Source organism: Synchiropus splendidus, chromosome 19 (genome assembly GCF_027744825.2).
Source record: "Synchiropus splendidus isolate RoL2022-P1 chromosome 19, RoL_Sspl_1.0, whole genome shotgun sequence".
In the NCBI taxonomy this organism is placed as follows: domain Eukaryota; kingdom Metazoa; phylum Chordata; class Actinopteri; order Syngnathiformes; family Callionymidae; genus Synchiropus; species Synchiropus splendidus.
In genome coordinates this window covers 15,910,646-15,936,930 of record NC_071352.1, presented here as the reverse complement: position 1 = coordinate 15,936,930, position 26,285 = coordinate 15,910,646, and the positions used below count along the sequence as shown (strand labels likewise).

The 26,285-nt window shown below is 50.3% G+C and overlaps 4 protein-coding genes across 16 annotated transcripts in view; 2 read left to right on the top strand and 2 right to left on the bottom strand.

Annotated features, from left to right (window-relative positions):
• The first annotated feature begins 98 nt into the window (after positions 1-98).
• On the top strand, positions 99-2,476 carry tmub2 (transmembrane and ubiquitin-like domain containing 2). The gene is made up of 3 exons (XM_053852482.1): positions 99-266; positions 813-1,414; positions 1,627-2,476. The coding sequence occupies exons 2-3, from the start codon at positions 831-833 to the stop codon at positions 1,991-1,993; spliced, it is 951 nt and encodes a 316-aa protein (XP_053708457.1). The 5' UTR covers positions 99-266; positions 813-830; the 3' UTR covers positions 1,994-2,476.
• Positions 1,760-9,154, bottom strand: atxn7l3a (ataxin 7 like 3a). 5 transcript variants are annotated; one of them, XM_053852476.1, is made up of 14 exons: positions 8,876-9,154; positions 8,156-8,296; positions 7,982-8,081; positions 7,791-7,923; positions 7,550-7,721; positions 7,344-7,441; positions 7,248-7,270; positions 7,138-7,183; positions 6,461-6,498; positions 5,181-5,249; positions 5,059-5,102; positions 4,689-4,760; positions 4,076-4,212; positions 1,760-4,007 (listed from the first exon to the last, which is right to left on the bottom strand). In XM_053852476.1, exons 2-14 carry the CDS (start codon positions 8,200-8,202, stop codon positions 3,808-3,810), a joined length of 1,179 nt encoding a protein of 392 aa, XP_053708451.1. In that variant the 5' UTR covers positions 8,203-8,296; positions 8,876-9,154; the 3' UTR covers positions 1,760-3,807. The 5 variants fall into 5 exon arrangements, with proteins under 5 accessions (XP_053708451.1, XP_053708454.1, XP_053708453.1 ...); XM_053852479.1 differs by having other exon boundaries at positions 8,156-8,189; XM_053852478.1 differs by having other exon boundaries at positions 7,982-8,084; positions 8,156-8,189; positions 8,876-9,153.
• Positions 9,155-10,113: 959 nt separating this feature from the next.
• Positions 10,114-17,378, top strand: traf7 (TNF receptor-associated factor 7). Of its 2 annotated transcripts, none has more exons than XM_053852462.1 (21): positions 10,114-10,224; positions 11,696-11,830; positions 11,904-11,961; positions 12,031-12,119; positions 12,187-12,396; positions 12,472-12,505; positions 13,131-13,356; positions 13,415-13,549; positions 13,610-13,705; positions 13,770-13,891; positions 13,954-14,027; positions 14,090-14,138; positions 14,216-14,343; positions 14,411-14,493; positions 14,828-14,867; positions 14,944-15,060; positions 15,134-15,256; positions 15,317-15,436; positions 15,775-15,906; positions 15,970-16,089; positions 16,256-17,378. In XM_053852462.1, exons 2-21 carry the CDS (start codon positions 11,732-11,734, stop codon positions 16,268-16,270), a joined length of 2,070 nt encoding a protein of 689 aa, XP_053708437.1. In that variant the 5' UTR covers positions 10,114-10,224; positions 11,696-11,731; the 3' UTR covers positions 16,271-17,378. The 2 variants fall into 2 exon arrangements, with proteins under 2 accessions (XP_053708437.1, XP_053708436.1); XM_053852461.1 differs by having other exon boundaries at positions 12,028-12,119.
• Positions 17,379-18,977: 1,599 nt separating this feature from the next.
• caskin1 (CASK interacting protein 1) overlaps positions 18,978-26,285 on the bottom strand; it is a 47,023-nt gene continuing 39,715 nt past the window's right edge. For 7 of the 8 annotated variants that reach the window (XM_053852446.1, XM_053852443.1, XM_053852448.1 and 4 more), the window contains 8 exons: positions 25,183-25,284; positions 24,418-24,556; positions 24,205-24,348; positions 23,013-24,133; positions 22,657-22,938; positions 21,927-22,476; positions 21,356-21,860; positions 18,978-21,136 (listed from right to left, as the gene is read on the bottom strand). In XM_053852446.1, coding sequence (XP_053708421.1) covers positions 21,040-21,136; positions 21,356-21,860; positions 21,927-22,476; positions 22,657-22,938; positions 23,013-24,133; positions 24,205-24,348; positions 24,418-24,556; positions 25,183-25,284 — 2,940 coding nt within the window. In that variant the 3' untranslated portion in view covers positions 18,978-21,039. The remainder of the gene's footprint in view (positions 21,137-21,355; positions 21,861-21,926; positions 22,477-22,656; positions 22,939-23,012; positions 24,134-24,204; positions 24,349-24,417; positions 24,557-25,182; positions 25,285-26,285) is intronic. The other variant, XM_053852444.1, reaches the window with a different exon arrangement.

Genomic DNA, 26,285 nt, shown 5'->3' with positions numbered 1-26,285 from the left:
GTTCATGATGTCTCGGTCCAGAATTTATTTTCTTTAAAAATACATGTAAATAGACAACATTCCCATTCTTGCCTAGTAGTTGCGAAAAAAAAAATAATAGCAATAAATATAATTCTAGTCTTTCTCAACTTCTCCACTTCCGGCTCTTCGGTAACAGGCGGCTGCGTCTGATGACGTCACGCAGTCGCCGCCGTGTTGTAGTTTTTCTTGGACGCTGTTAGCATCTGTGCCTACCGTGTAAACATGGTCTGACTTGCATCACGCAGGTAAGAATGCGCACGTTTCCCCAATATACAATCGAAGAACCACTATCCATGCGGGTTTATTGAAGGCCGTGGACGTAAAATGCGCGGAAGTCGTCACAAGTAAACCGACTGTCGTGTTTTGCTTGTTAGCTCGGAGGCTAAAGTCTTCGCCGTGAGAGGTCGTAACACTGTACAGCTTCACTTTATGTTTGGTGCTGTCAAAGAGCTGGAACTATGATCGACATCGCCATGCAGCACTCTGCAGCTGTTGGTTTACCTTGTTGTCAGACAGACCATGTTGAAACCGCGTTATATGCAAAAAGACGTGTATTATAAAATGGTTCTATGAACTGAATGTGTTTCTAAAATGTAGTGTCTCACAGCTTCATCTAAAGCGTGTCTTTACTGGCTCCTTTATAACGCATGGGTCACTGTTGTAACTCATGGTTCCTGGTAGAATCGTGTGCATTCGTCAGACTTAGTTCATGGACCCTCCGCGGGTTGTTCATTTAACCAACCGCACCACTGTCCTGCAATGACCGTCATGTTCCTGCCTCTGATTCTCAGGTGTTCGGAGAGCAGACGATGGCGGTGTGTGCACTGACCATGTTGGAAGGGCTGGAGAGCGAGGTGACCGCGGCGGGCGGCGTGCTGCTGGTGGTGCTGGCCCTCATGCTGGCGTGGCTCTCCACTCACGTGGCCGACCGAGGAGAGCACTTCCTGGGGACCATCATGACTGTGGGCACCCACACCTCCCTCATCGGACTGGCCGGCCACAGCAGCTACAGTGGTGGGTCCCAGCGTGCAGACGCCTCCGAGCAGCAGGCGCCGTCGTCCTCGCAGGAGGACAAGCCGGACGAGCCGGGCGCCGAGAGGGAAGGTGAAGGAGACGGGACCGGGGAGGATCCAGAAGGAGTGAGGCCTGATCTGTTGCTGGATATCCAGAGCAAACAAGCTCAGACTGAAAGGCTGTTTGAGGAGGAGGAGGAAGAGGAGGAGGATGACGACGATGAAGATTTTGATGAAGAGTCTAAAAATAGCAAGAAGCACATGCCACTGACGTCCAGCGATGCTTCGACCACTTCCATGTCCGTCCGGCTCAAGTTCTTAAATGACACTGAGGAGACGGCGGTTGTCCAGCCGCAGGACACAGTGGAGTCACTCAAGAGGTCAGTCAACTCATCCAAAATATTGAGGGACTGTCATCCACTTGTTTCACTGTCATTCACTCCGCCATAACAACAGCTAATTCATGTAGCAAACACTGGTACGTCGACAGGATCAAGTCCATCGCAGATGTGTAGTGGACCTACATCTGAGCCCTGAGGCACACCATTTGGTTTTTTTGAGAATTGTTTCTGAAACATTCATCTCTCCACAGTCGATACTTCTCTGGACGGGAGCGTCAGATCAAACTCATCTACCAGGGTCAGCTGCTGCACGACCCCTCCAGAACTCTGGGATCCCTGAACATTACTCACAACAGCGTGATCCACTGCCACATCTCACAGGTTCTGCTGGAGAACAACGCGGACGACGGGGCTCAGTCGGGAGGCATGGGTGGGGGAGTCCAGGCCGCGGCGGCCGGCACCAGCAGCCTGGTGGTTCCCGTGTTTGTGGTGATTCTGGCCGTGGTTTGGTACTTCAGAATCAATTACCGGCAGTTCTTCACAGCGCCCGCGACCATCTCCCTCGTGGGAGTCACCGTATTCTTTAGCTTTCTCTTATTTGGGATGCACGGCCGCTGAGAGGGGCGGCGGTCGCGCTAGCACGGACTTGATAGCATGTAAAAAAGATTTCTGGTCACTTTCAGTTCAGTTGATGCAGATAACTCCAAAAAAAGGATCAAGTCAACTCGACAATTGGGATCAGAACCACAGTACCGGACCACGCCGTCCTTCTGGTGTGTATTTGTGAGTTAACGCTTTAGACCAATCACTGTGGCTCTGTGTGTGAATTGTTGGCGTGTAGGAAACTTCTGGAACCTCTGAGGCCACATTCTGCTCCTTTCTCCTCACCATTTCAGCTGAAAGCGCTCTTCTAAACTCACCGTGTGCATCGACTCCACCTGCCGTGACGCAGATTAAAGAAACAAAACAAAGCTGTAGGTTCCTGCTGATCGTGACATTGCTCCGTGCTTGTAAATATCTTGTGTATTTCGTGTAAATAAAGACGATAGAGGCCAACGCTCCTGATCTGCTTCACATTAAAGCTTCAGAAAACAAGCTGAGTGGAATCTTCTTTTATGATTGGCAGCACAACAGCATGGAACAGTCACACACACCTGGAAATATGCTCACACACAGCTGCACGGAATATTCTATCTGCAGTAGATATTTACAAAAATGAAATGAGCGCACGGTACAGTTCATTTACAGCGGCATAAAAATAGACGTTTGTGTGGCTGTTAAACCCACAGAGCCGATAAATTAGTAGCACTTAGAAGTCATTTTTTAAAAACATCTATTTTGGAGGACAAATGTCTTTAAAAACAGTGACAATTTACAATATTTTACCCCTGTTGCAGTATCACAACTGTATTCCAATATTTTTGCCCAATATGCAGAAAAGCTGTCATAAGGAGGCATTTCACCTTGAATAAAACATAAATTAAAAGGTTATTTTTCAATCTTATTGATGACTAACCAGTTTGTGTAAAGTGCGTTTGGAACTGAGCGTTCAGGTTTCAGGCTCAGACTGGTGAGAGAGATGAGCCTTCACCTCACAATGCAGGACAGAAAGCGAGTGACGAACGAACGCAGTCGCTCGAGTCTGTGAAACCGATGTCACCCAGGAGCGAATCTGGCACCGGTCAAGATCATGCCTTTCCCTTCTTCTGCTGAGTTTCAGGGCCACTTCAAACAAAATATACTGTAAATCCACATTTTCTGGAACTGAACCAAGTAGCCTCGACATCACGACTCGTCCAGATGTCAGAGGTCATGACCTCCTGAACATAGCTAGTTTGTGCTTGTCAGTGAAACTTTGAGTGACGTTGTGCAACCATTGTAAATCATTTCTGAGAAGACAACTATCACGGTTCCTCTTCGCCTAGAGAAGCAGGACCAGGTCAAGAGAACTGTCCTCTGAAGAGTCTCCGCCTCACTCGACATGAAACCGTGGAAGCAGAAACACTTCAGACATGAATAAGCATCATCTCGTTTAAAACAGAAAAGTGTTAAAAATACAATCAAAACACGCCCACACCAAACACACAAAAACTCGGCCACGTGTGCGACACTAAAGCACGAAGGACGCGCAAGCATGGATTATCAACATGAAGGACAGGAAGCCTGCTCAACCAGGACACTAGGTGGCGCCACTGTGCCATGGTTTGGAATGAAAAACTGACTCCCTGCACTCAACTGACCCACAGCCTTGGACCGTCCAGATCATGATTCACGAGTTTGTTCAAAATTCAGTTTTTTTTGTGACTAACTATTCACAAATATAGAGTCCAGCGATGACCACGGTTGAGTTTCAAACCTAGTGAACCGCAGGAAGTCGCCTGATTTGGACGCACCTGGAGGACGACGGAGGAGGCTTCAGAATACAAGAGCTGCTAGTTTAAGTCGTTGTAAATACTGGAGAGCAGAGGTGTGGAGAGTTTATGCCTCTTTTTCTTGTTGGGCAGGTTGATGTTGCTCTGGCTGCCGCTGCTGCTGCTGCCGCCGCTGCCTCCGCCACCACTCAGACTTTCTCCGCCCCCTTCTGGGGTCCTCTTCTTCTTCAGCGGCCTCCTGGGGTCAGAGTGGTTGGTGCCTGCGAGCAGAGGGGACGAGAGAGGTGGTGACGGTGTCTGCCAGCGAGGGCCCCAACACTCGGCTCACTGGTTTTAGAGGAGGCGGAGTCGGTCGGGGAGACGTCCGGCGAGTCTTCCCACTGCAGGCGGCTCATGAGGATCTGGCCGTCCGGGATGTCGAAGCCGTCGGAGTCCGGCGCTGAAACCGGGTCGGGCAGGGGCGGCCTGCGGGGTTCAAGTCAGAGAGAGTGAGCTCAGATCGACAACCTTCTCTCGCAGGTGAACCAGGCGAACTTTGAGTTTTTTGTCTTCCAACTCTCAGCCTCTCTACGGTAGCATCGTCTGAGAACGGACTGAACACTTGGGCCGTACACTGTGCTGACCACGACCCAAAACTATGAGACATGCGCCCTCTGGTTTGAGAGGGTTTGCGAGGGTTGTGCTTCCACAGAGAAGCTCTCAGAACTTTCTGAATAACCAAGTCAAGTTGAAAAAGTGTGAGGCCCGAAACAGAGTCCTGGGTAGCACCCAGACTCCCAGATCTTTCTCATGACTCTCTTCTGTCTCCACTGTATCCAGCGGGGAGAGATTAAAAAGCAAGGCAGCTGGAGCGCTCAGTCAGTCATGCGTCAGTAGAGTGGAGGGTGAGGGGATGGCAGGGCTGGGAAGGGGAGGAAAGGGAAGGGAAGGGGCACACTCACGCGGACGGCCCCAGGAGGAACACCCTGACCGCCCTCCTCTGCTCGTCCGTGTGCTGGGGGCATCGCTGGGACCTGGTGGGACACAAGGTGGCATTACAAATTCCTGACCGCTGGCACCGGACCCCCGCCCGGACGCTGTGCCCATCTGCAGGCCGGGGTGGAGGCCTCCACCAGTATCGCTCGGACCTACAGTGCCACCTGTGTTCCGTCCCAAGATTCGACAGGTGATCGTTCTCAGGTGAAACGGATCGTGTCGCATGCAACTGTGAAGGTCTGAGAAGGTGGGAGCAGACCACGCACGCCAGCCTTTCCAGCATAGCAACGGAGCTCTAGCAGCGTCAGGCCTGGGGAGGCCGCACGCGGGCCTTACCTGGTGCACATCTTCTTGGTGTGTTCGGAGACCACCCCGCATTGCTGCAGCGCAACACAGAATCACACATCCATGTTACCATCAGGAGGCACCACGCAAACGTGCCGCGGACAGAGACTCACCGTCGTCAGCAGCGATCGCACTTCATCCGGGCCCAGCGTCTCGTAGCTGATGCCAGAGCTGTAGTTGTACTGAGGCACAGAACATGTGAGTGAGGTCCAACACAGACGGCACCACTTGACTCCTGGACGGAGTTAAAGTCTTGGTGGTTCTGAATAGAGTTTGAAGGGCGTGCGCCCTTCTCATTGATGATGTTTTTCAGTTTGCATTTTGGCCAGTTGGGGGCGGTATGTGCAGAACTGCTCTTCAACCACTGGAAGAAGACGGTGCCTCAGCTGCTCAGAAAACTTATTGAATCAGACCGTTTCCAAAGGTCAACTTCACTCCCTGAGTCCAGTTGCCGAGGCCAGTGTTTTTCAACCTATTTTAGCCACAGCAGCCTTGGTTCAAAATCCCAGGCTCACCACCAAAGGAACCTGGGCCAAAGCGCACTTGTGCTTAAAGTCCTATAGAAAACTCCTATTCATTTGTGAAAAACTGTAGCTACTGACACTGGCTTATTATTTACCAGACTATTTTACTAAGATACTGTCTGGATTTGATGACTTCTCTTTTGCATGATTTGATTGTAGTTTCCAGACAAATCCTCAGCTTCTTTGCCTGAACTTGCTTCATCAAAACGATGATTCTTTCTCTCTTCACATTTTGGAGCACATTTATTTTGTTGTGCATTTCACTGATTTTTAAAGCACAAAGCTCAATGATCCCTCCCTCCCTCCCTCCATGGTTCTGTGGTGAAAGTGTGTGGTCCAGTTAGAGGCACATCAGCTTTAAAAACAGCAGGAAGTTGCGCATGTGAGCGGCTTCTTGGCTGTGAGTGTGTGGGAAGAGGAGCGCGGCGCACCACAGCAGCGCTGCTTTGACTGAGGGACGGATCAGCGCATCAACACACTGGAGCTCGACAGCAGAGTGGAGAGAAAGAATGGCAGCCAATCCATGTGATCATCTCCTCACCTTGGTTGCTCCTCAACACCTTCTCATTGTCATGATTTCATGGCATCATATCGCCCACCTCTATCTCCGGACACATGAGGTGAAACTGGATCATTTTCCCACACCACACCTGACACTCTCTCACAGCACACGAGTGTGTAGCGGCACCCTGGCCTGTGCAACGCTTCACACCTCCACTTGCAGGACAAGTACTCGGGTCTGGGACAGAACCCGATTCACAAACGATCACAAAGCAACTTTGACCCGAGACGGTGTGCGGTAACATCCAGGAGCCGAGTGGTCAGACTGAGATCTTGGGCAAGAAGAAACAAACCAAGAGACTCATTACCTTGTATGACTCAGAAGAGACGCTGCTCCCCAGTTCACCTGCAACAGCACAAAGTGCTTTGTAAGTGACGTTGAACCACCATCAAGCTGAGCAGCAACATTTCACATTCTTCACTGACTCATAACCAAAAGGTAAACAACAATCATGGCTCCGACAATCGCAGGCGGACGGTCAACAGGGGGCGCCACCCCATGAGCACCAGCCTCAAGGCAACTCATCCATTGTTCATAAAGTAACATTTATCCTGAATTAAAACACTTATTTTGTGTAGTCAGCAATGAAACCATTTTGTTCCTGCTCACTTGACCATAGCCCCAGGAGGAGACTAGACATGATGGGAAAACTGTGCTAAACCGGAAGTAGAGTGCCATGTGGGCGGAGCTATGTCTCTGAAGGTGAGACAGTAGCTTGAAACATAATTTAGCATTCATTTCTCTGCTGCTCACACACTACCAACTACATTTTTTCCACATTATTTCCACCAGTTTTATATTTGATGTCATTCTAGAGCAGAGGATATTTCGGTTGCAGACATGACTCTGTTCAGTTCGGAGCAACATGTTGGTGGTGTAGAGTGCAGATGAATCCGAGCTGCTGAACCGAGCACTCGTATTGAGCTGTGGACATGAAAGGCCCCCCGGCTTCCGCTTCAATGCCACTAAAGCCAGTCGACGTACCGTTCTTGTGCTTCAGGGATTTGGATCTTCTCGGCGAGTTCTGACTCTGAAGAGAGACGACAGCTCAGATGGAAGCAAGGCAGAAGTAAAGGTGGTCCAGCGGCAGATACCTTATCGGACTTCCTCTTCTTCGCTGGAAGTGAGGAAAGGTGCAGCGTTAATATGCGAACAGCTCCAGAGACACTTCACATCGGTTTCAAGCTCACATTTCTTTTCAGCCCCGTAGGACCAGTCGTTGTCGTTGAGGTCATCGTTGTCCTCCTGGTCGCTCTCCGACTTGCTGATGTTGTTGTTGCTGGCGAGCCTGCGTGAGAGACGCACAGTCTGTCCCTGCCCGAGGACTGAAGCCAGGTGGGCGTCGCCGGGAGCCGGTTCCCTCTGGCACCACCAAGCTCTGAGTGATGCCACTGACCGGCGGTTGGCGATGCGGCTGCTGTTGCGTCCCATCCCCAGACACTTCTCCAGGTGCGGCGCGAAGCGTGAGGCAGCGATGAGCCTTTTACAGTTGGGGCACTCACACTCCTTGTTCTTCCACTGGTTGTAGACCTGCCCGAATATGTCCACCCCGGGCTGATCCACAATTTCTACACGGAGCAGCCACATCATGGTCACCACCGAGCGACACAGAACACTCAAACACTGGCGGCACCAACCAAACTCTTTCATGCTCTCCTGATCCGTTTCGTCCAAGAAGAAGTAGCCCTGCTTCACAGCCCGATGCACCTCGAAACACAGACCCAAACAGGCATCTTCCACCAGCTCAGAGTAGATGTCGTGGACCAGGGCCTGCGCAAAAGACACAGTCGACACTGGGAACTGGCTCACGGTCTGGGGCCTTCCTCACCTCCAGCCTGGTGTTGTCTGGGCCAGACGGGGGCATTTCCTCCATTTTCATTTGAAAACCTGGATGGAGAATCTTAAAGGCGTGATGATGGGAGACAGACCTGCTGGAGGACACAAGGAGAACCAGCCGCTGTGGTCACTTCAGAGCCAAATGTCGCTCAGGAGCTCAACTTACTTTGCTGGTGAATATTTTCCTGTTTGCCTCCATCCTGGCGAGAACATAAAGGAGATGTGGAGTCAATGATGGAGCAAGCTCCTCCTGTTCAGGTCTGACAAGCCAAAATAAAGTCACGCAGTTCTCCTCAGGGGCTCAACACTGCCGAGAGACAGAAGCTCAGACATCCAGGAGAGACTCAAAGCAGATGATGCAGGAGGACAGTGTCGCCCGGGGGGATTTTTCACTTGATTTCTTTTAAACTACATGTTCGCTACTTAACTTCACGGTTATATTTCAAAGACAGAAACAGTCATGCAACAAAAACAATCTAATGATCTACAGCTGAAGACAGAAGCGGCACAAATCAGACAATAACAAAACGTTTTAATGTGACTTTACAGATGTTATTTCGAGCGCCCTTCATTCACGATACAAAACAATAACTAAGTTTAACATGCGTTCGCGATACAATATCATAAACAGTCCGCAATGTGGCTAGACAATATGAAAAACACACGCTTTGTATTGAACCAAATAGTGGGTGAATGTGATCACCACATCATGTCCAACTCTAGTGTGTCAGACGAGCATGGCGAATGTGAGGACGCACAGACGGAGGTGGCGATGGATTTGCAGCGGTGACAACCATCGACTGTCGGCTGTCACTCGATCAAACCGCGCTCGCTGCTCCAGATGAAGCGCGGTGACGTCATGTTTACAACAGAAAAGGCTCCTTACCTCGTCACGTCGCGAAGTCGAGCTCAGTCTGGCGTCTCACCCGCAACATCCCTCGAGCCTCGCGCACACATCTGCAGCCCGATCCCGCATTTGTGGCGAACGAAAGACGCAATTTTTAAGGCGTTGATTCAAACGGACGTGACAGACGAGCTCCACGCGTCATCGACGACTTCCGGTTCAAAGCTCAAATCCCCGGTCTGAGATGCACACAATAAAACGATCTTGCGAAACACTTTGTGATGTCAGGTCACCAAGAAATATCTTCCAGTCGTTTGGTGACATTTTTGCGACACGATAATAGCGTTGGTGACGACTGGGATGCGCTTCCGGCTCTGCCATTACGGTATAATAACACATTTGCGCATGCACACCGTTACTACGGTAATACCTTTTCCACGTCTAAAAACGTAACATTAAAATTGTTACATTAATAATTCGTGTTTAGTCGATTATTTATTTTAACGTGCTGACTGTATGATGTTTATGACGCCATAAACAAACAATGATTTTTATGAAATAAAAATATATTTAAAAGCACACACAGAACAGTGAAGAATAAAGGTTAAAACTCTGAATTTTCCCCTGGAAAATACAAATATTTATGATGCTATACATTACGAATCTCTGAATTCATTGGACATAAAATGACAAAATACCAATGTACATCTACATCGTTTAATTACACACAATGGCATCCTTGCATCATTCTCTTTTGTTGACAGAACATTCAGGACCAGCTCTAATCCACATCTCATCCGGATGACTGAGCTTCCCATCCCATATTAAAGAGGGTTCACTGCCGTGGTTTCACCGCCTGTGAGATCAGACGATATGGACAGATACAGTCCTGGATATGGATTTAAATTATATATATTTTAAGTCAATATATAAATATATATATTTTTTTTAAACTCTGTGCCATCGATATTTTGGAATCCCTGTTATTGTGCCTGAATTTGGTCGGATTAGTTGGAGCAGTTCTATTTCTGATGACTTTCACTGAGTTCTCATTTAAACGTCCACGTAAACGGTGTCGCAGTCTGTCGCGTGATGGTTCGGATCCTCTCCGACCAATAACGAGACGGGACCGGAGCGAGCGTGAATGTTTTGCTCCACAAGGCTTATTTGCGGAATGACTGACGGCGGCAATTCACTTTAGCAGTTTGTGGGTAATGTAGTTCTACAGTGAGATGACGACAATCGGCAGGCTGAACAGCCAACTACCCGCCCCAGAATGCCTTGCGGCACTGGAACTGTATATGTAAGCGAGCGTGAGGCAGAAACAAGGAGGCGGGGGACGATTTTAGGAATTTATCTGCAGACTTGGAAGCGTCGCTGCGACAGAAATGGTGAGTGATATCAGCGGGATGTGATGGCTAAACGACTCGGGCGCCACCGTGGCGGCTCGTGCTGCCGCTGGACAGTAGTGGGCTGTGATTGCTGGCACAAAACACAAGCTAACTTGGGCTAACAAGTCGAGCTACTTCACCATCGTGAAGACGTGCGCGTGAGCGTGACACGCCATTGGAAACCCTCGCTAGAGTCATCGTGTTAGGCCGTTTAAGTGGGGAATGTTGCACAGTATCGTCGGTAATTCTGCGTTATTACGAGCTGTCAACGTCCAACTTCGGTCCGCCCCCTTTTCAGCTTCCTGGCTCCCCTTTACGGGAACCGAGAGGAGCAGCCGCCGTGACGTTTTGGGTTGTGAAAGAGTCCGATCTGAAATGTGCTGTCGCTTCTTTAGTCACCGTCAATTGACACTCCCTGCACAGCGGTCTGATGGGAACAGTGTCCAGTTGTTTCACCGCCTATTGTGTCCGAGTCACTCCCCCTTTGGTCAGTCCGCCACTGGGTCCAACTGCTTCACGGCATTTGTGCGTTACACCACGGTATCGCCACCAAATGTGAGAAGTGCTTTCAAACGGCTCTTTTTAAGAAGTTAATATTTATTTTGACGTCGCAATCGCTCACCTGCTTTTGCCATTTACGACTCTTCCGCTTCAAATATTTCGACAGCTCACTTCATTGTTGTGTTGTCGTCAAGTGTGTCATAGTTTCACGCGGTTTTCGAGGTCAACAATGTGTGGAACAAGGTTTTGTCGAACAACGGAAGAGGCGCAGGCTGACATCCAAGATCACAGACACGATAGGCAGAGATTGACTTGATGAAGAGTCGTGTCATGTCGGTGTCAATGCTCAAGTACGAGCATCAGAAATACTCACTCGGATTGGGTTCTGCTCAACTGTTGAACAGAGTAGCTCGTTTTATTTTATGTTCACATTGAAAAGCGACTGTTGCGAATGAGAACATAGAATTCAAGATTGTGAATGTATGAAAGGAACCTATTGTAAGCTCGGGAAATGAAGCGGCGCTACAAACGAACCATCGTTTCCATCGTTCAAACACAGCAGTAGAAACTAATGTTCGCTTTGTGCTGACAGGTTCATTGATTTTTAATCTCATCACAAGAGTGTTTTCACTCACTTGCTGCCGGTGTCCTGTCGGTGCTCTGAGCAGAGAAGAAGAGAGAACATTCTCATTTGTGTTTTTAACACGTGTATTTGAGATCACGACACCTGCTGCTCTGACGTCACCAGGTGAAGCAACAACGGCACCTAGTGGCCAATGGCTTGAATAGCGGCAGGTTACAAACGGATTTTAAACAGACAAATCTCAGTCAAATTTGTGCCGCACTATACAACAAATCCAAACAACTTTAGCTGGTGTTTTTTTAATTTTATTGATGCATTTTAAACGGTGGAGGAGTGTCAGACCTGGACCTGTTGCTGTGCTCACCCTGATCCTCTCCCTCCTCTCAGGCGTAGCTGCGCGTGCATGAATATGTGTCTCGGGTTATGAGCAGCAGCAAGTCTTGTCGCTACAACAGATACTCCGCCGGAGCGCTGGCCAACCCCGGCAGCCCCTCCGCCACCACCATGGACTCCGGAATCGGGGTGAGAGGTTGCGACCTGACAGTGAGGACGAGAGAGGATGCTTAACTCCGCCATTTTGTCTTGACCCCAACAGAGCAGGATGGAGGCCTCGTTCGGGCCGACCTTCTCCGCTGTGGCTGCTGGAGCGAAAGGTGGGACCACCAGAATGGACCTCCACTGACTCTCTTTGTGTCTGATCATGTGTCCCGCGTTCTCAGCAGAAGGGACCAGCAACTACAAGCAGCATCGGCGCACCCCGTCCTCCTCCAGCACTCTGACCTACTCCCCGCGAGACGATGACGACGGCATGGTAAACAAGTCTGAACCGGAGTGTACTCCCTGCCAACTCTCTCTCCCCCCCCCCCCGCTCCCCCCAGCCTCCCATCGGCACCCCTCGCAGGTCCGACTCGGCCATCTCCATCCGATCGCTGCACTCGGAGTCCAACATGTCGCTGCGCTCCACCTTCTCCCTGCACGAGGAGGAGGAGGACACAGAGCCACAGGTGTTTGCCGAGCAGCCCTCAGTCAAGCTGTGCTGCCAACTGTGCTGCAACGTGTTCAAGGACCCCGTCATCACCACCTGTGGGGTGAGTTCAGGCGCCCGCGCGGCTTCCTGTTCCTCCTGCCTGGACGGCTTCATGGTGCTCTCTCTGTCTCCGCAGCACACCTTCTGCAGACGATGTGCCTTGACTTCAGGTGAGGCTGGATCCTCCAGGGCCTTCATCATCACTGCACAGACCTGTAACAGGGGCTCTGAACCTTTCTGATGCCGGGGCCCATTCAGTCGAACTGATTCATGACTCTTGATTTCATTTCAATAACCATATTGAATCGACTCACACGTAAACAACCCAAAACTTTGTGAAATGACATGAAACCATGTGATCATGATATTTGTCATTGAAAAGACCAACCAGCAGCAGAACCAGGTGAAACTCATGTTCATCAAATTTACGCAAGAAAAAACAAAAAAACACACTTGATGCAAACTGTTGAGAAAATTGGTAAAACTGAATAAAATTCTGAATTAAATCTAGATCTAAATATCAGAATAAAAAGAATATATTTCATTTAAACTCCAAAGACATATAAGTAAAGTGTAGTGACACACCAGTGCCACCACGTGGCAATGTATTAAAACTGAGCGTCTCACGGCCCAAAACTTCAAGTGACCTTTAGGGTCCTTTAGCGCCATCCCGAAGTCATTTAATTGCCGCTTTAGTGACACATGACACATTTCAATCCGCAAAAACCGGAGTTTGTGTGGCTTGTTGATGACATCACTCACCAGTGGGCTCATCCTCTCGAGGTCTCCTCACAGACAAGTGCCCGGTGGATGCCGCCAAACTCACCGTCGTGGTCAACAACATTGCGGTGGCGGAGCAGATCGGCGAGCTCTTCATCCACTGCAAGTACGGCTGCAGAGCCACGGCCTGCGCAGCAGGCGCCGCCGCCGCCGCCTCCAATGCCACCGTGGCCGGGAAGCCCGGCGCCTTCGAGGTGGACCCGCTCGGCTGCCCCTTCACCATCAAGCTGTCGGCGCGCAAGTGAGAGGAGTGGGCTCCTCCCGCCGCCTGCCGTCTCTCACGCTGCCACTCTCCACAGAGAACACGAGTCCAGCTGCGACTACCGACCTGTGCGCTGCCCCAACAACCCACTGTGCCCCCCCCTGCTCACCATGAACCTGGAGGCTCACCTGAAGGAGTGCGAGCACATCAAGTGTCCACACTCCAAATACGGGTGAGCAGCATCACCGCCTCGCTGAGGCCGGCGCGGCCGCTCACCCGCTCCTCTGCTCAGGTGCACGTTCATCGGCAACCAGGACACGTACGAGACCCACCTGGAGGTGTGTAAGTTCGAGGGGCTGAAGGAGTTCCTGCAGCAGACGGACGACAGGTGAGCGCAGCGGTCCAGACCGCAGCGCGAGAGCGCCCTCCTCACCGCCATGTTGGCCCGCTAGGTTCCATGAGATGCAGCTCACTCTGGCCCAGAAGGACCAGGACATCGCCTTCCTGCGCTCCATGCTGGGGAAGCTGTCAGAGAAGCTGGATCAGCTGGAGAAGAACCTGGAGCTGAAGTTTGGTAGGAACCCTGTGGACCTCAGGGCGCCACGTGCTCACTCACCGCCGCGTCTCTCCGCGCAGACGTTCTGGACGAGAACCAGAGTAAACTGAGCGAGGACCTGATGGAGTTCCGCAGGGATGCGTCCATGCTGAACGTGAGTTCCGCTCCGTCTGTTGTAGCGTGTGGAGACCATGTTCTCACGCCTGTCTCTGTCAGGACGAGCTGTCGCACATCAACGCCAGGCTGAACATGGGCATCCTGGGCTGTGAGTACGCCCCCCTCCCTGCACCCTCCCCCCCTCGCTGTGATCATGGTCCGCTCACTCACCTGTCCTCCCTCCAGCCTACGACCCTCAGCAGATCTTCAAGTGCAAAGGAACCTTCGTGGGTCACCAGGGTCCGGTCTGGTGTCTGTGCGTCTACTCCACTGGAGACCTGCTCTTCTCCGGTTCCTCGGACAAAACCATCAAGGTAACGTTCCAGGACATGGGTGCCTGTAACCATGGCAACAGATGGTCACATGATCGCTGTCTCCCAGGTGTGGGACACCTGCACCACCTACAAGTGTCAGAAGACCCTGGAGGGTCATGATGGCATCGTGCTGGCGCTGTGTATCCAAGGGTAACACACACACACACACACGTCTTTCTATCCTTGTGAGGACCGCTCATTGCCCTCTCCTCTTAAACCTCACCATCTAAACAAAAGGCTAAATTTAACCAGGACTCTGAGCCAAACTGAGACACTGTTATTTTGACCTTTTCACCCTCAAAACTCTATGTGGACCTTCCAAAATGTCCTCATAAGATCAGTGTCTTGTCAAAGATCGGTCCACACAAGAACATTTATACACACACACACACACACACACACACACACACACACACACACACACACACACACACACGGCTGCGGATGGACTCAGAGCTTGATCTTGTCTTTCTCGTCTCCATAGCAACCGTCTGTACAGTGGCTCCGCGGACTGCACCATCATTGTCAGTAGCTCCGACCTCCCTCTGTTGTTGACCTGCTAACGTGCTAGCATGCTAACGCCTCCGCCCACCCCTGCAGGTGTGGGACATCCAGACGCTGCAGAAGGTCAACACCATCCGCGCCCACGACAACCCCGTGTGCACGCTTGTCTCCTCCCACAACATGCTGTTCAGCGGCTCGCTGAAGGCCATCAAGGTTGGGGAGCGACCCGCGACACCGCCGCCGGTCACCTGACTGACAGGCGGTGTGTGTGTGTGTGGACTGGCAGGTGTGGGACATTGTGGGGACGGAGCTGAAGCTGAAGAAGGAGCTGACGGGTCTGAACCACTGGGTCCGGGCTCTGGTGGCGTCCCAGAACCACCTGTACAGCGGGTCCTACCAGACCATCAAGGTGCGTGAGCCCCTGTCCCCGCCGGCGGCGCCGCCGAGCTCACGCCCCTCTGTCTCTCAGATCTGGGACATCCGCTCGCTGGAGTGTGTCCACGTCCTGCAGACCAGCGGCGGCAGCGTCTACTCCATCGCAGTCACCAACCACCACATCGTCTGTGGAACCTACGAGAACCTGATCCATGTAAGCTCCGCCCACACACTCCTCTCCCCTTCCTTCTCCTCTGCTGTTCTTTCTTTCCTCTCATCCATCTCTTCTTCTTGTTTTCTTTCCCTCCAACACTCTTCACCGTCCTTCCTACTTCTCTCCTGTCCTTTCTCCCGACTTTCCCTCTTTCCATTTCCCTTTCATTCATCTCTGTCCTTGTCTTTTCCTCCTTCCTTTTCTTCTCATTTTTCCTTCCCTCCCTGTTTCTTCTTTTCTTACATTTGGTCCATCTCTAACACGTCAGATTTGGATTTGTCAATGTCATTGTGTCGCCCCCTGCTGTGTGAGCTCTGTAATGACACCTGTCTGCTCAGGTTTGGGACATTGAGTCGAAGGAGCAGGTGAGGACGCTGACCGGTCACGTGGGGACGGTCTACGCTCTGGCGGTCATCTCCACGCCGGACCAGACCAAAGTCTTCAGCGCCTCGTACGACCGCTCGCTCAGGGTGAGTGAGAGTCAGAGAGTGAGAGAGTGAGACTCTACTGACCGCGAATGTGTGTGTGTCCAGGTGTGGAGCATGGACAACATGATCTGCACCCAGACTCTGCTGAGACACCAGGGCAGCGTCACGGCTCTGGCCGTCTCCAGGGGTCGTCTCTTCTCCGGGGCCGTGGACAGCACCGTCAAGGTCCCCAGAACTCACTTGAAAACATACAAAAAACTGACCATTTTATCAGACTGTGTGTGGATTTGCACTTGAATTACTGAACAAGTCAAGTTCGACTTGATGCAGGTCTGAGTCAAACTGAACTCTTTACCTGTGAAAGTGACTCCACGTTCTCCTCCCGTTGCAGGTCTGGACCTGCTGAGTGACGTCTGGTGACCCCTGCTGCCACGACTGTCTCTTTTCTTTGATTGTAATTTTCTCTGCCGAACTCTGCCGACGCCAAGAGGCCGGCCAGTCGCCGCCGCCCTCGCAGCAGCAGCAGTGCATTATGGGACGAGACGAAGATGCCTTTTGTTTTTTTATATCGAGCCCGAGTTGAAGGTCGTGGAGGAACTGTTGCAGTGACGCAAAAATGGTTCATGTGCGACACACACACACACACACACACACACACACACACACACACAGAGTGAGAAATTTGCTTCAGTCTGGGTCAAATGTCGACGTCTGACCTGTTAGGGATGAGAACATGGCACCTTTGCTGACGAACTCAGAGCCAAGCGCTGGCGGGAGCGCGCATGTTTGAGTCCAGCCAAAACTTTATAACCACTGGAGCGCTTTTACTGACATTTCTGTTTTACTTTTTACTCACTTTCAATCATTTCAGATTATTTTACTAATATTTTTGTACATTTTTTTTTACTAATGCATCTGTTTCATTTACTCTTTTTTATTTAAATGATTTAGACTTTGTGAGCATCAGTTATTTTACCAGCAGTTATTATTTCATCTGAATCATTTTGGTTTTGTGTGAAAAGTATTTTTTTTCATGGCGAAATGGAACTTTCTTTGTCTCTCTGATCATGAAAACCAGGAAGTTGCGTTTCTCTCTCCACCACTCGTTTTGAGTGGCTCAACAGCGCGTCCAGCTCTGGCTCGTCCTCGTGGTCGATAAAATCCCAGTTGGTGTTCGTGCCATGAACTTGCGGCGGACTGACCATGTGACTCCTCTTCTGAGTTTTGTGCCATAATTTCGGTCATACGACTTCACACAGATGTTTTTGTCTCTTCAAGTGTCATGAACCTCCCTGACTTAAGTGCCATTGAGCAAGAGGGATCAGCTGTGGGCCCATATTGGGTTTCAACTTGTAACTTTACTTGCCTGCGTCACAGTGGTCTTCACACACACACGTGCACACGCGTGTGTGTATTGAAGTATTTTGCTTGTTGATAAAGTTTTACTCACCGATCAGTGATTTCATTGTAGTCATGTGACCTGATACCTGATCAATAAACTGTTGTACACTTGTTACCTCTGGAGGTCTGGAGTTTGTTCACGCTGTGTTTTTGTTTCAGCTTTTATCAATCATGAAACTCTGGCCATTCAACGTTAATAATTGTACTTTCTTTTACTATTTTTTGTTGTTTTTTTTTTAACATTGAAAAATGCATGAGGTTTCCTGCCATTTTCCTCTTCTTTTTGTCTGAATTGCTAGTAATGTTATAACCTTTTTTTCCCCAAAACATATTTTTGTACAAACATTTTTGTCGCAAATACATAAAATTTCCCGTGAACATTTAAATTTTAGAATTATTTTTTGTGATCACAATGTATTTTAGTTTTCCAGAATAAAAATATATAAATAAATCTTTGTAACTTAAAAAAAAATATAATAATAACAATTTTATATATTATTATTATACTTATTTTTTATGTTACAAAGATACATTTTTATTTTGGAAAAAATACATTGTCATCACAAAATTAAAACGTTCACGGGAAAATTAATATATTTGCTTCCAAAATGTTTGTCAAATAAACTATTCACAATAACTATTATATATATTTTTATTTTTCAATCTTCATTTTTTTAACATGAAATAGAACCGTCACCGAATGTTAAATGCCTTGCTCAAGAACCCCGGCATTTTATTTCAGAAAGTTTCCGGACGAGGACAATAAAACCGCCACCAATCCTTTGTATCGAACATTTATTTATTCATTTTGCAAGCACACACTCACTTTCGCAAACACACGCACGCACACTTGTCTGAAGCGGTGACACACGCACACGCGCACACTCGTACAATCACTCGCAGCGACAGAAGAGCTCAGATGAAAACGTCCTCCTCCACTTTTTCGTGCGTCTCCCTCCAACGTCCGCGTGAGTCCCGCAGCCAGACAGAGGCCGAAATGTCCCAGTTCGGAGCGTCCGACACGTTGTTCCTCCACGTGGCGCGTGAGGACCAAGAAACAACAAGAGAATCCACGATGCATTCAGGGACGGTTGGAGTGGAAAAAGTTATATCCCGAATAACTTACAAATTTTAGATTCATTTCAGTCATGGTTTTCATCTTCATTCAATCATACTTAATATTATATTATTACTCATATTTTTCTTTTTTTTAAAACATCGTTTCAATCATTTATTTTTGCACCAATTATTTCAGTTTGAATGTAGTGAATACCACTGATAACACTTAAAAGCATCTTCATGAACTGGAATACGATAATTATAAGACTCATTTTTAAGTATTAAAAAATATCTACATATACAGGCGGAAGTGCATTTTATTTTATTCATCTGTTCTTTTAAATTATTTGTAGCGCCTACTTTGAGTTAATTAAAAATATGTATTAATCATGTCATTTTACCTGAATGTAATTTAATTAATTGTAAATCTTGTTTAGTATTAAAATAATCTGAAATAATTTCAGTGAGATTTAAAATGAAATATTCTTCAGGGCTGATAAGGATTTCTATTTTATAATTTTAGTCATATTCGTCGACTTAAAACAATTGGGTTTCTTGGTTTAAAATGCATAAAAAACATTTGGAAAAATCATAATAAATGAGAGAATATTTTTATAATGCCAAACCCACCTTAATATTTTTCACTTCATCTGTTTTTTTTTTTTTTTTTTTTTTTTTTATTTTCCATATCTTAAATAACCATGAAAGACGAACTCATTGCAGGGTTCTCTACATGGGATTTGAACCAGCGACCTTTCGCTCAAGTTCCTCCTTAAAGTCACAAAACAAAAACATGTCCTCAGAATAAATAGATAAATAAATCCTGGTGTCGCAGGTGTGACCTTTGGACCACTGTGTGACCTCTAGTCCTCCAGCATTAAAATTAGTAGAATCCCCCCAATTAGGTCAGAGAACAAAACTGAGTGTGAGATTTCCTACTGCTTCACCTGCAAGTAAATGCATCACAGAGAGGTGCAGTGGGATGAAAGGAATGGACAGTGTTTCCATGAGTGTGTGGGCCTGTTTATCCTACTTTGTGGGGACCAATTCTTCATCCTTGTGAGGACTGTATGATTTACCATGTGTTTTGGTCGGTTAGGTTCAGGGTGATGGCAATGGGAGGTCCTCACAAGGCTACAGACACAAGTGTGTGTGTGTGTGTGTGTGTGTGTGTGTGTGTGCGTTGGGGGGGCTGTGGCGGCTCGGCGAGGACGCGTCACGTCGTTCCACTCATCTCATACCCGGAACCAAACGAAGCACAAAGCAAGGCACATGTTTGAAAGAAAAACCACGACTGCGTGTGAAATCATACAAAAGTCAGAAAAGAAGAGAAAGCACAGGAACACGCTGGCGATGTTGAGCACACAGCCGGCCGCCCGGGACGCTGCAGCACGGAGAAGCGAGCGCACGTCCAAAAACAGTCCACGGGCCATAAATACACGTCTGCCTCTTAGTTGTGGTTGCAAATATCCATTTATACATCTATTCATATATAGAATCTCTCTGGTGTCAATAGCTCTTCCGGGCGCTCTGGCGGGACCTGGACACATGCAGGTGCATTATGGGATTGCTTCCTACGAAAAGAGCGGGAGAACTACCCTACGTCGTTTGTGTCGCGCAGGTTTTTGTGCCGTAACCATGGTGACGAGGCTGCAGATTGTCGTGGCAACAATGTTTGTCGCTTTTCGGGTCGCGTCGTCCCACTTATTGCCTGCGAACCAAACTTGCTTCAGGCTGGTCTACACAAGACGGGCCTTCTGGCTCAGCTCTGAGGCGCCAACTGGCATCCGTGACCTCTGGCTCAGCTCAACTAGCCCCGGAAGGATCCAGCTAGCAGCTAACAGGTGTGTACGACGACGAGGACTCGCAAGTTAGCCACAATTACACTTGGGCGCCACACCCTGGACAATAATAGACGGTGGATCTTTGTTGTGCTCTTGCTGCCGCGACTCCACGATTATGCTCGCTAAACTCCCTTGCAGATTTTGAAAGTCTCTGATGCATTCTGGGTATTCTGCGACTCAAAACTTTGTTGCTAGGCAACAGATCTGATCTTTAACTTGAAATACAATGTTGCACGTTTGTTTTTTTACCCTTGTGTTTCCATGACAACCTGCTGGAGTCGTGTGCTGCTGCGGCGGTGTGTGTGTGTGTGTGTGTGTGTAAACTTGTCGGGTCGTTGTGCTTCTGCGTGTGGGGGAGGAGGGACCCGCACGTGCACACACCTCCGCTCCACACTGGGTTCTCCCATTTTTGGTCACAGATGTCCGTCCGGCGAGTCTTTTACATGGTCACAACACCAGAGGGCACCATTCCAACACAGAACCAAGACATCAAAGCAAAGATATTGATCATCGATTATAGATAGATTACTGTGCTAATGCAGGACTCTGTCAGTAGATATAAACTCTCCATGCTGAGGATGTACACGCACTATGACTCATCACACACTTGAGATCCCAGGGTCTGCAGACAGTTCGACCCGCGATTGCTATTTTTTCTTGGGAAAGACAGGTTTCCTTGTGGTCCCCCGTTACCTCCGTCTCTCTCCTGCGTCTCTCTGTCGCCTCCTCTGGTCACGCGTCGTCCAGGATGAGAGGAAGAGGGCGGATGGTCGGACGAATGGCGAGCAGGAAGGTGGATGCAGAGATGGAGATGATGTTGTGCCATCAGAGTCCTGGAGCCCCGTCGCCATGGAGACGCTGGTCGCTATGGTTACTCCAGCATGGCGTCCAGCTGGTCGGCCAGGTCGTCGAACATGCTGCCGATGTCGTCCAGGATGCTGACCGTCGTCTTCTGCTCCGTCACGGACCTGCGGACATGCTTGAGTTAACACATGCAACCGAGTCGAGTCAGTTCAGGTGACTCCACAACGTGACGCGGCTTGAGTCAGTGAGAACTTGTTCAAGAAAGCAAATCCTCGCATGTGCTTCTCGAGTCACGGGAACTCCATCACGCATGTGGGACTCGTCATTTCAGCAGGTCACGTTGCAGGTCAAACCCGAGTCTCACTGTGTGTCTGAGCTCTTACTCTTCTTGTCGCAGGATCTTGTCCTCCACGGCCTGCAGCGCCGCAGCCAAGGACGCGCTGGTCTCCTCCAGCTTCTGATGAACCAGAGAATCCACGCTGAAGTCTGGAGTGGTGGCAGTCGGCGCCGTCACCCCGCCCCCCGTCATCCCGCTGTCCACCGAGACGCCGCCAATGGAGGAGCGAGGAGGTTTCACCGGCGGAGGGGTTGGACTCGGAGTGGCGGGAGTCTGAGGTGTCTGAGGCGTGGTCGGCGTCTGGGGGGTGTGGGGGCTCTGGGAGGTGGGGCTCAGTGGCTTTGCGTTGGGGGGGCTCGGGGTGTTGGCGTGTAAGAGCGAGGGCGGGGAGCTGGTTTGGCGGGGCACGGCGGCGTGCTGCTTGACAGGAGGGGGGCCCTGGGTGGGCGACTGGGGGCTGGTGATGGAGTGCAACAGCTTGGAGGGTTTGGGTGCCGTGGGCGGGGGAGCCGGTTTGGGGGACACTGGAGGAGGGATCTTTTTGCCTTCAACTGAAGCAGGACAGAGGTGAGACAGGTGAGTACGGTAACAGAGATGAGGGCTAAACTCAGTCTCACCTGGGCTGCCCGGCGTGCCAGGGCCAGGCAGTGGGACTCTTTTGTTTGTGGTGGCCTGCGGGGAGTTTTGAGGGGCTCCCTGCCTCTTGATCTGAGCCACGATGGGCTTCGGCGACACCGGAGGCTTGGGTTTCCTCACGGGAGCCGCGTCGTTGCTGGCGGGGGCAGTTTGGTCCAGGCTGTCTCGGCGGGTCGCAGGAGGCTGCTCAGTGACTCCGGCGTCGGACACCGGGCGACGCTTCACCGTGGCGGTCCCGTTCTGGTACGGGACCGGCTGCGTTGTGTTGGGAGGCACTCTGGCACCAGGGTCGGCGTCCGGTCCGGCGGGGACGGAATACCCGTCGGGCTCCTTGTCTCGACTCTTTGGCCTTCGCTTGACGGTGGAGGACTCTTGCAGGGTGAAGTCCGAGCCGTTGGGGTGTCCCTTGGTGCTGAGCGGGCGTCGCTTCAGGGTCGCCGTCTCCTCCACTCTGGAAACCTCGTCCTGCACAAAGCCGGCGTCTGCAGGGGGACCCTCGGTGTCTCCCTGCAGGCACACACAAAATACACACTAACGGAAAATTCATACGTTCGTGGTAAGAGACAATTGTTGCACAGACATTCAAAGCGTTGACAGGTAAAAATGGATGCTGACAAAACGCAGAAAGCGTCTGACTTTACGAGTATTGCGTCACATTTAAGCGACAGAAAGACCGACAGGTCGATAGAGAAAATGTATATGGATAACTACCTGTCCTTCTCCTTCTCCTCGTCCCTGCCGACGGATGGTCAGGCTGCCCTCGTCCGCGAAGGGCAGGTTCTCCGTGGAGCTGCCGCCCGAGCTCGGTCGCGGGGAGGAGGGCGGGTTGGGTGAGGCCGCAGGGGGCGGGGAGGGGTCCGGCTGAGGAGGAGCGAGGACGGTCGGTTGCTCCCTCATCGCTGCAGCCACCAGTTCAGTCACCGGACCGCTGATGGTCCGTCGTCGGTTCACCACCTCGCCATCCAGGCCGATGACATCACGTGTTTTCCCAACCTGTCAGACACGTGCACATGTCAGCACTGCGGCAAGTGGATGACCAAATCAGAGTTGACTGACGACGGAGGTACCTGCAGGAAGTTCTTCTGAAGCGCCATCCCTTTCGCTCCTCCACCGATGGAAGACATTTCCAACATGGCGGCGATGCTTCTCACGCTGCCCACGCTGTTGGTCTCCACGGCGGCCGTGTCTACCGTCATGCCCGAATCGCTGGCCCGCCGCTGCTGGTGGTAAGGCACGTCCAGCAGACCCCCGGAGGTGCTCAGCACCTGCTGCGGAGCGCTGGCCTCAGTCAGGTTGGAGTTGGAGCTGGAGATGGCCGAGCTGGAGCGCTTGGGGGGCGGCGGCGGTGGGCCTTTCTTCTTCTGGCGCAGGGCAAAGGACTGGGTGTGGTTCCGCGGGACGGTCTTGTCCTGATTGCGGACGGAGTGGCTTCGACTGACGCGGTGAGTTACTGTCGCGTATTTCACTCCATCGGTCCTGGCGCCGCTTGAGCCCTGGCCTCCGATGACCTCAGCTTCTCCTGCGGGCCGCTCCTCACACTCGCCGTCTGAGACGGCGTAACGGTTCAGGCTGTGCGCTCGCTTCTTCTGCAGGGCGGAGGGTTCGACGCCTTCGCCCTCCTCCAGCTCAGCCTCGGGTGGGAGACAGAGAAGTGGGACTTGGGACGAGGGACTCTCCCTCTCCCGGATGTCGTTCATGTGTGGATGATGCTGCGCTGGAGCCCCGCGGTGCGTCGGCGACTGCGGGGGGTGTGAGCGCGGAGACTGAGGTCGGTCGCCTTGGATGAACTGTGGGGATGGCTTCTGTTTGGACTGGGGTGAAGGCGCACTCTGCACTGAGGACGTGGAGGAGGAAGAGGAAGTCCGGGTCTTTGTCGGGGTGTGAGGGGGGGTGTAGGGAGGCGCAGGCTGGGAGTGGGAGTGGGAGTGTCGGTGTTTGCCTTGAGAGGAAACGCTCCCCCTGTGGGAGGAGCTGCTCCCCTGGCTGCTCTGCTGCCTCATAGTCCGTGCCTCCTTCTTCGGCGGTCCAGCACCTCCTCCTCCTCCTCCTCCAGGAGTCGCTTCGTCGTGATCTTTACTGAGGGTCCGGGCCCGCTGACATTTGACCTCTTGAGGGGGCTGCGTCACGGCATGCAGGTCATTACTCAGCTCGCTGTCCTGGAAGGTGGTCGTCTTTGGTGACATCAGCTCTGCGGAGGAAGAAGGGAGCGTCTTTGAGAAGGGACCGAGGGGACACTCCATTAAAAGGACAGCAAATCACCATCGGGCGGCGGGCTGTCCATCGACATCACTTCCTGCTGCTGCGTAATTGGCGGCGGCTTCTTTCTGAGTGAACCACGCGCGTCGGAATTGCGTTGCATTTCTGCCAGTCGCTTCACCGCCAGCATCAGTTTCTTCTGGTGACCTGGAGGACCAAGGGTTGAGGATCAAAGGACACAACATGGAGTGGCTACCTTGGGAGGAAGCCGCTCACCCAGTTTGGTGATGCCGATCTCCTGCAGGTCCTCCCATGTGATGTCAGTGATGAAGTCGATGTTCTCGTAGCCGTTCTGCACCAGCACCTGGTGGTACTGACTCAGGCCAATGGCGGACAACCACTCTCCAAGATTAGCCTGAAGAAACATCGCACTCCGGTGTGACTGAAGCATCGCCTTTCTATTCCTCAATACTATTCACTAAAAACCTGTTCTGTTCTGTTAATTGATTTAAAACTGAATAGAATCAGAACAGCCACCCATAATTTATTCATATAATTCATATTTTTAGTGGGACCTTCATTTTATTTATTTGACATTAAAATTAGAATTATTATTTACTTCAGCTATTCTCGTGTTTGCTCAGTTTTACACAGTTTATATGTATATATAAACTTGATTTTCTTAATTTTAAATAAAACTGTGCTTCTTATTTATTATTATTTATTTTAATACTTTATGACAAACAACTCCTGTGTTCTCACTTTAAAGAGATGAATAATTTAAAAGAAATATTTCTAAATATCACAAAACATATTCTGATGATTTAAATGTAATTAAAATAGTAATAATAATAATGTGTAATGACAACCTGATGATCATATACAGTCATAAAAACTGACTCATTCATTGGTGACTGAAGATAGAAATCTGTGTCCAGCTATTTAAGGCAGCGGCCTGCGGCGACTGCTTCGCCCGGTGATGCAGCTCCACCTCTCCACCTCTGACAGTGAGTTCCAGGGCGGGTTTCTGAGAGCACTCACAGGCTTCTGCTCAGGCAGCCACTCTGTCACCCCGAGTTTGTTTATCTCTGACGTCATCTTCTTCCTGTGACCCGGCTTAGTGATTCCGATCGCTGTCAGGTCCTGGAAACACAAGTCTACGAGTCAGAAGGTCGGGCCACAGAAGGCTGTTCGTCAGCCCGCACACACACACACACACACACACACACACACACACACACACACACACACACACACACACACACACACACACACACACACACACACACACACACACACACACACACACACACACACACACACACACACACACACACACACACACACACACAGAAGAGGTAAAGTCCAGTGTGGCTGGTGATGGAGGCAGATTTGGAAGAAGCAGAAGCAGCGATGATCTGGATTCATGAGAAAATCAACATGAGAAAAAAGAAGCGTCTCTTTCTAACTAAAATCCATTTCGAGTCGGAGTTCCAACACACAAGCCTGAAGCTCTCACACACGTACACACACTTGCATGGACGCACAAAACAGTCGAGCTTTCTACTACAAGTCTCTAAAAATAGCCAAGTTGGGTCAGGCAGAGCGGCAGGAGGAACGTATACACACAAATAATTCAGTGCCTATTCATTATGTGTAAGTGGGTGACTGTGGCAGGAGCTTCGTCTGCACGACAGCGTCGCTCGGATGAAAAACTAAATCATGGCGAACCTCAAGTGTAAAAAGGAACCACAAAGTTAAACCGAATCGAGAAAGCATCAGTCGACCCCTCAACTTCTGTGGTCGTCAGCCTCAGCAGTAGTTTCACATGTCCCTCAGACACCAGAACTGATCACAAATGAACGTGAAATGAGTCACTCGATAATAACTATGTTGAAGATTGTGTCTTCGAAATCATCAGGTGACAGCCAAGTTACCAAGGGTTATTACAACAAACATGTTTTTTTCCTTGTCAAACCCCAGACCCATGCTTTCACTGATTTAAAATTATTTTATGGTATTTTTCACAACTTCACTTTTGAAGTTCAAATGTTTTTCTATGTTGCGTTTCATCAAGCGCTTCCCCACTAGGGGGCGCCCAAAACTCAAAATGATCTGCAGTGTGTTCTGGCTCCGCCTGGTGG

Excerpts from the sequence above, each read along its gene's own strand:
- atxn7l3a (XM_053852475.1), bottom strand. The coding sequence starts at position 8,202 with ATGTTCTCGCCAGGATGGAGGCAAACAGGAAAATATTCACCAGCAAA. Across the intron at positions 5,250-6,460 it reads TCTCTTCTGAGTCATACAAG|TACAACTACAGCTCTGGCAT; the intron begins GTAATGAGTCTC and ends TCTGTGCCTCAG. Across the intron at positions 4,213-4,688 it reads TTCCTCCTGGGGCCGTCCGC|GCCGCCCCTGCCCGACCCGG; the intron begins GTGAGTGTGCCC and ends TGAACCCCGCAG.
- traf7 (XM_053852461.1), top strand. The coding sequence starts at position 11,732 with ATGAGCAGCAGCAAGTCTTGTCGCTACAACAGATACTCCGCCGGAGCG. Across the intron at positions 11,831-11,903 it reads CCATGGACTCCGGAATCGGG|AGCAGGATGGAGGCCTCGTT; the intron begins GTGAGAGGTTGC and ends TGACCCCAACAG. Across the intron at positions 14,344-14,410 it reads CCTCGGACAAAACCATCAAG|GTGTGGGACACCTGCACCAC; the intron begins GTAACGTTCCAG and ends GCTGTCTCCCAG.
- tmub2 (XM_053852482.1), top strand. The coding sequence starts at position 831 with ATGGCGGTGTGTGCACTGACCATGTTGGAAGGGCTGGAGAGCGAGGTG. Across the intron at positions 1,415-1,626 it reads ACAGTGGAGTCACTCAAGAG|TCGATACTTCTCTGGACGGG; the intron begins GTCAGTCAACTC and ends ATCTCTCCACAG.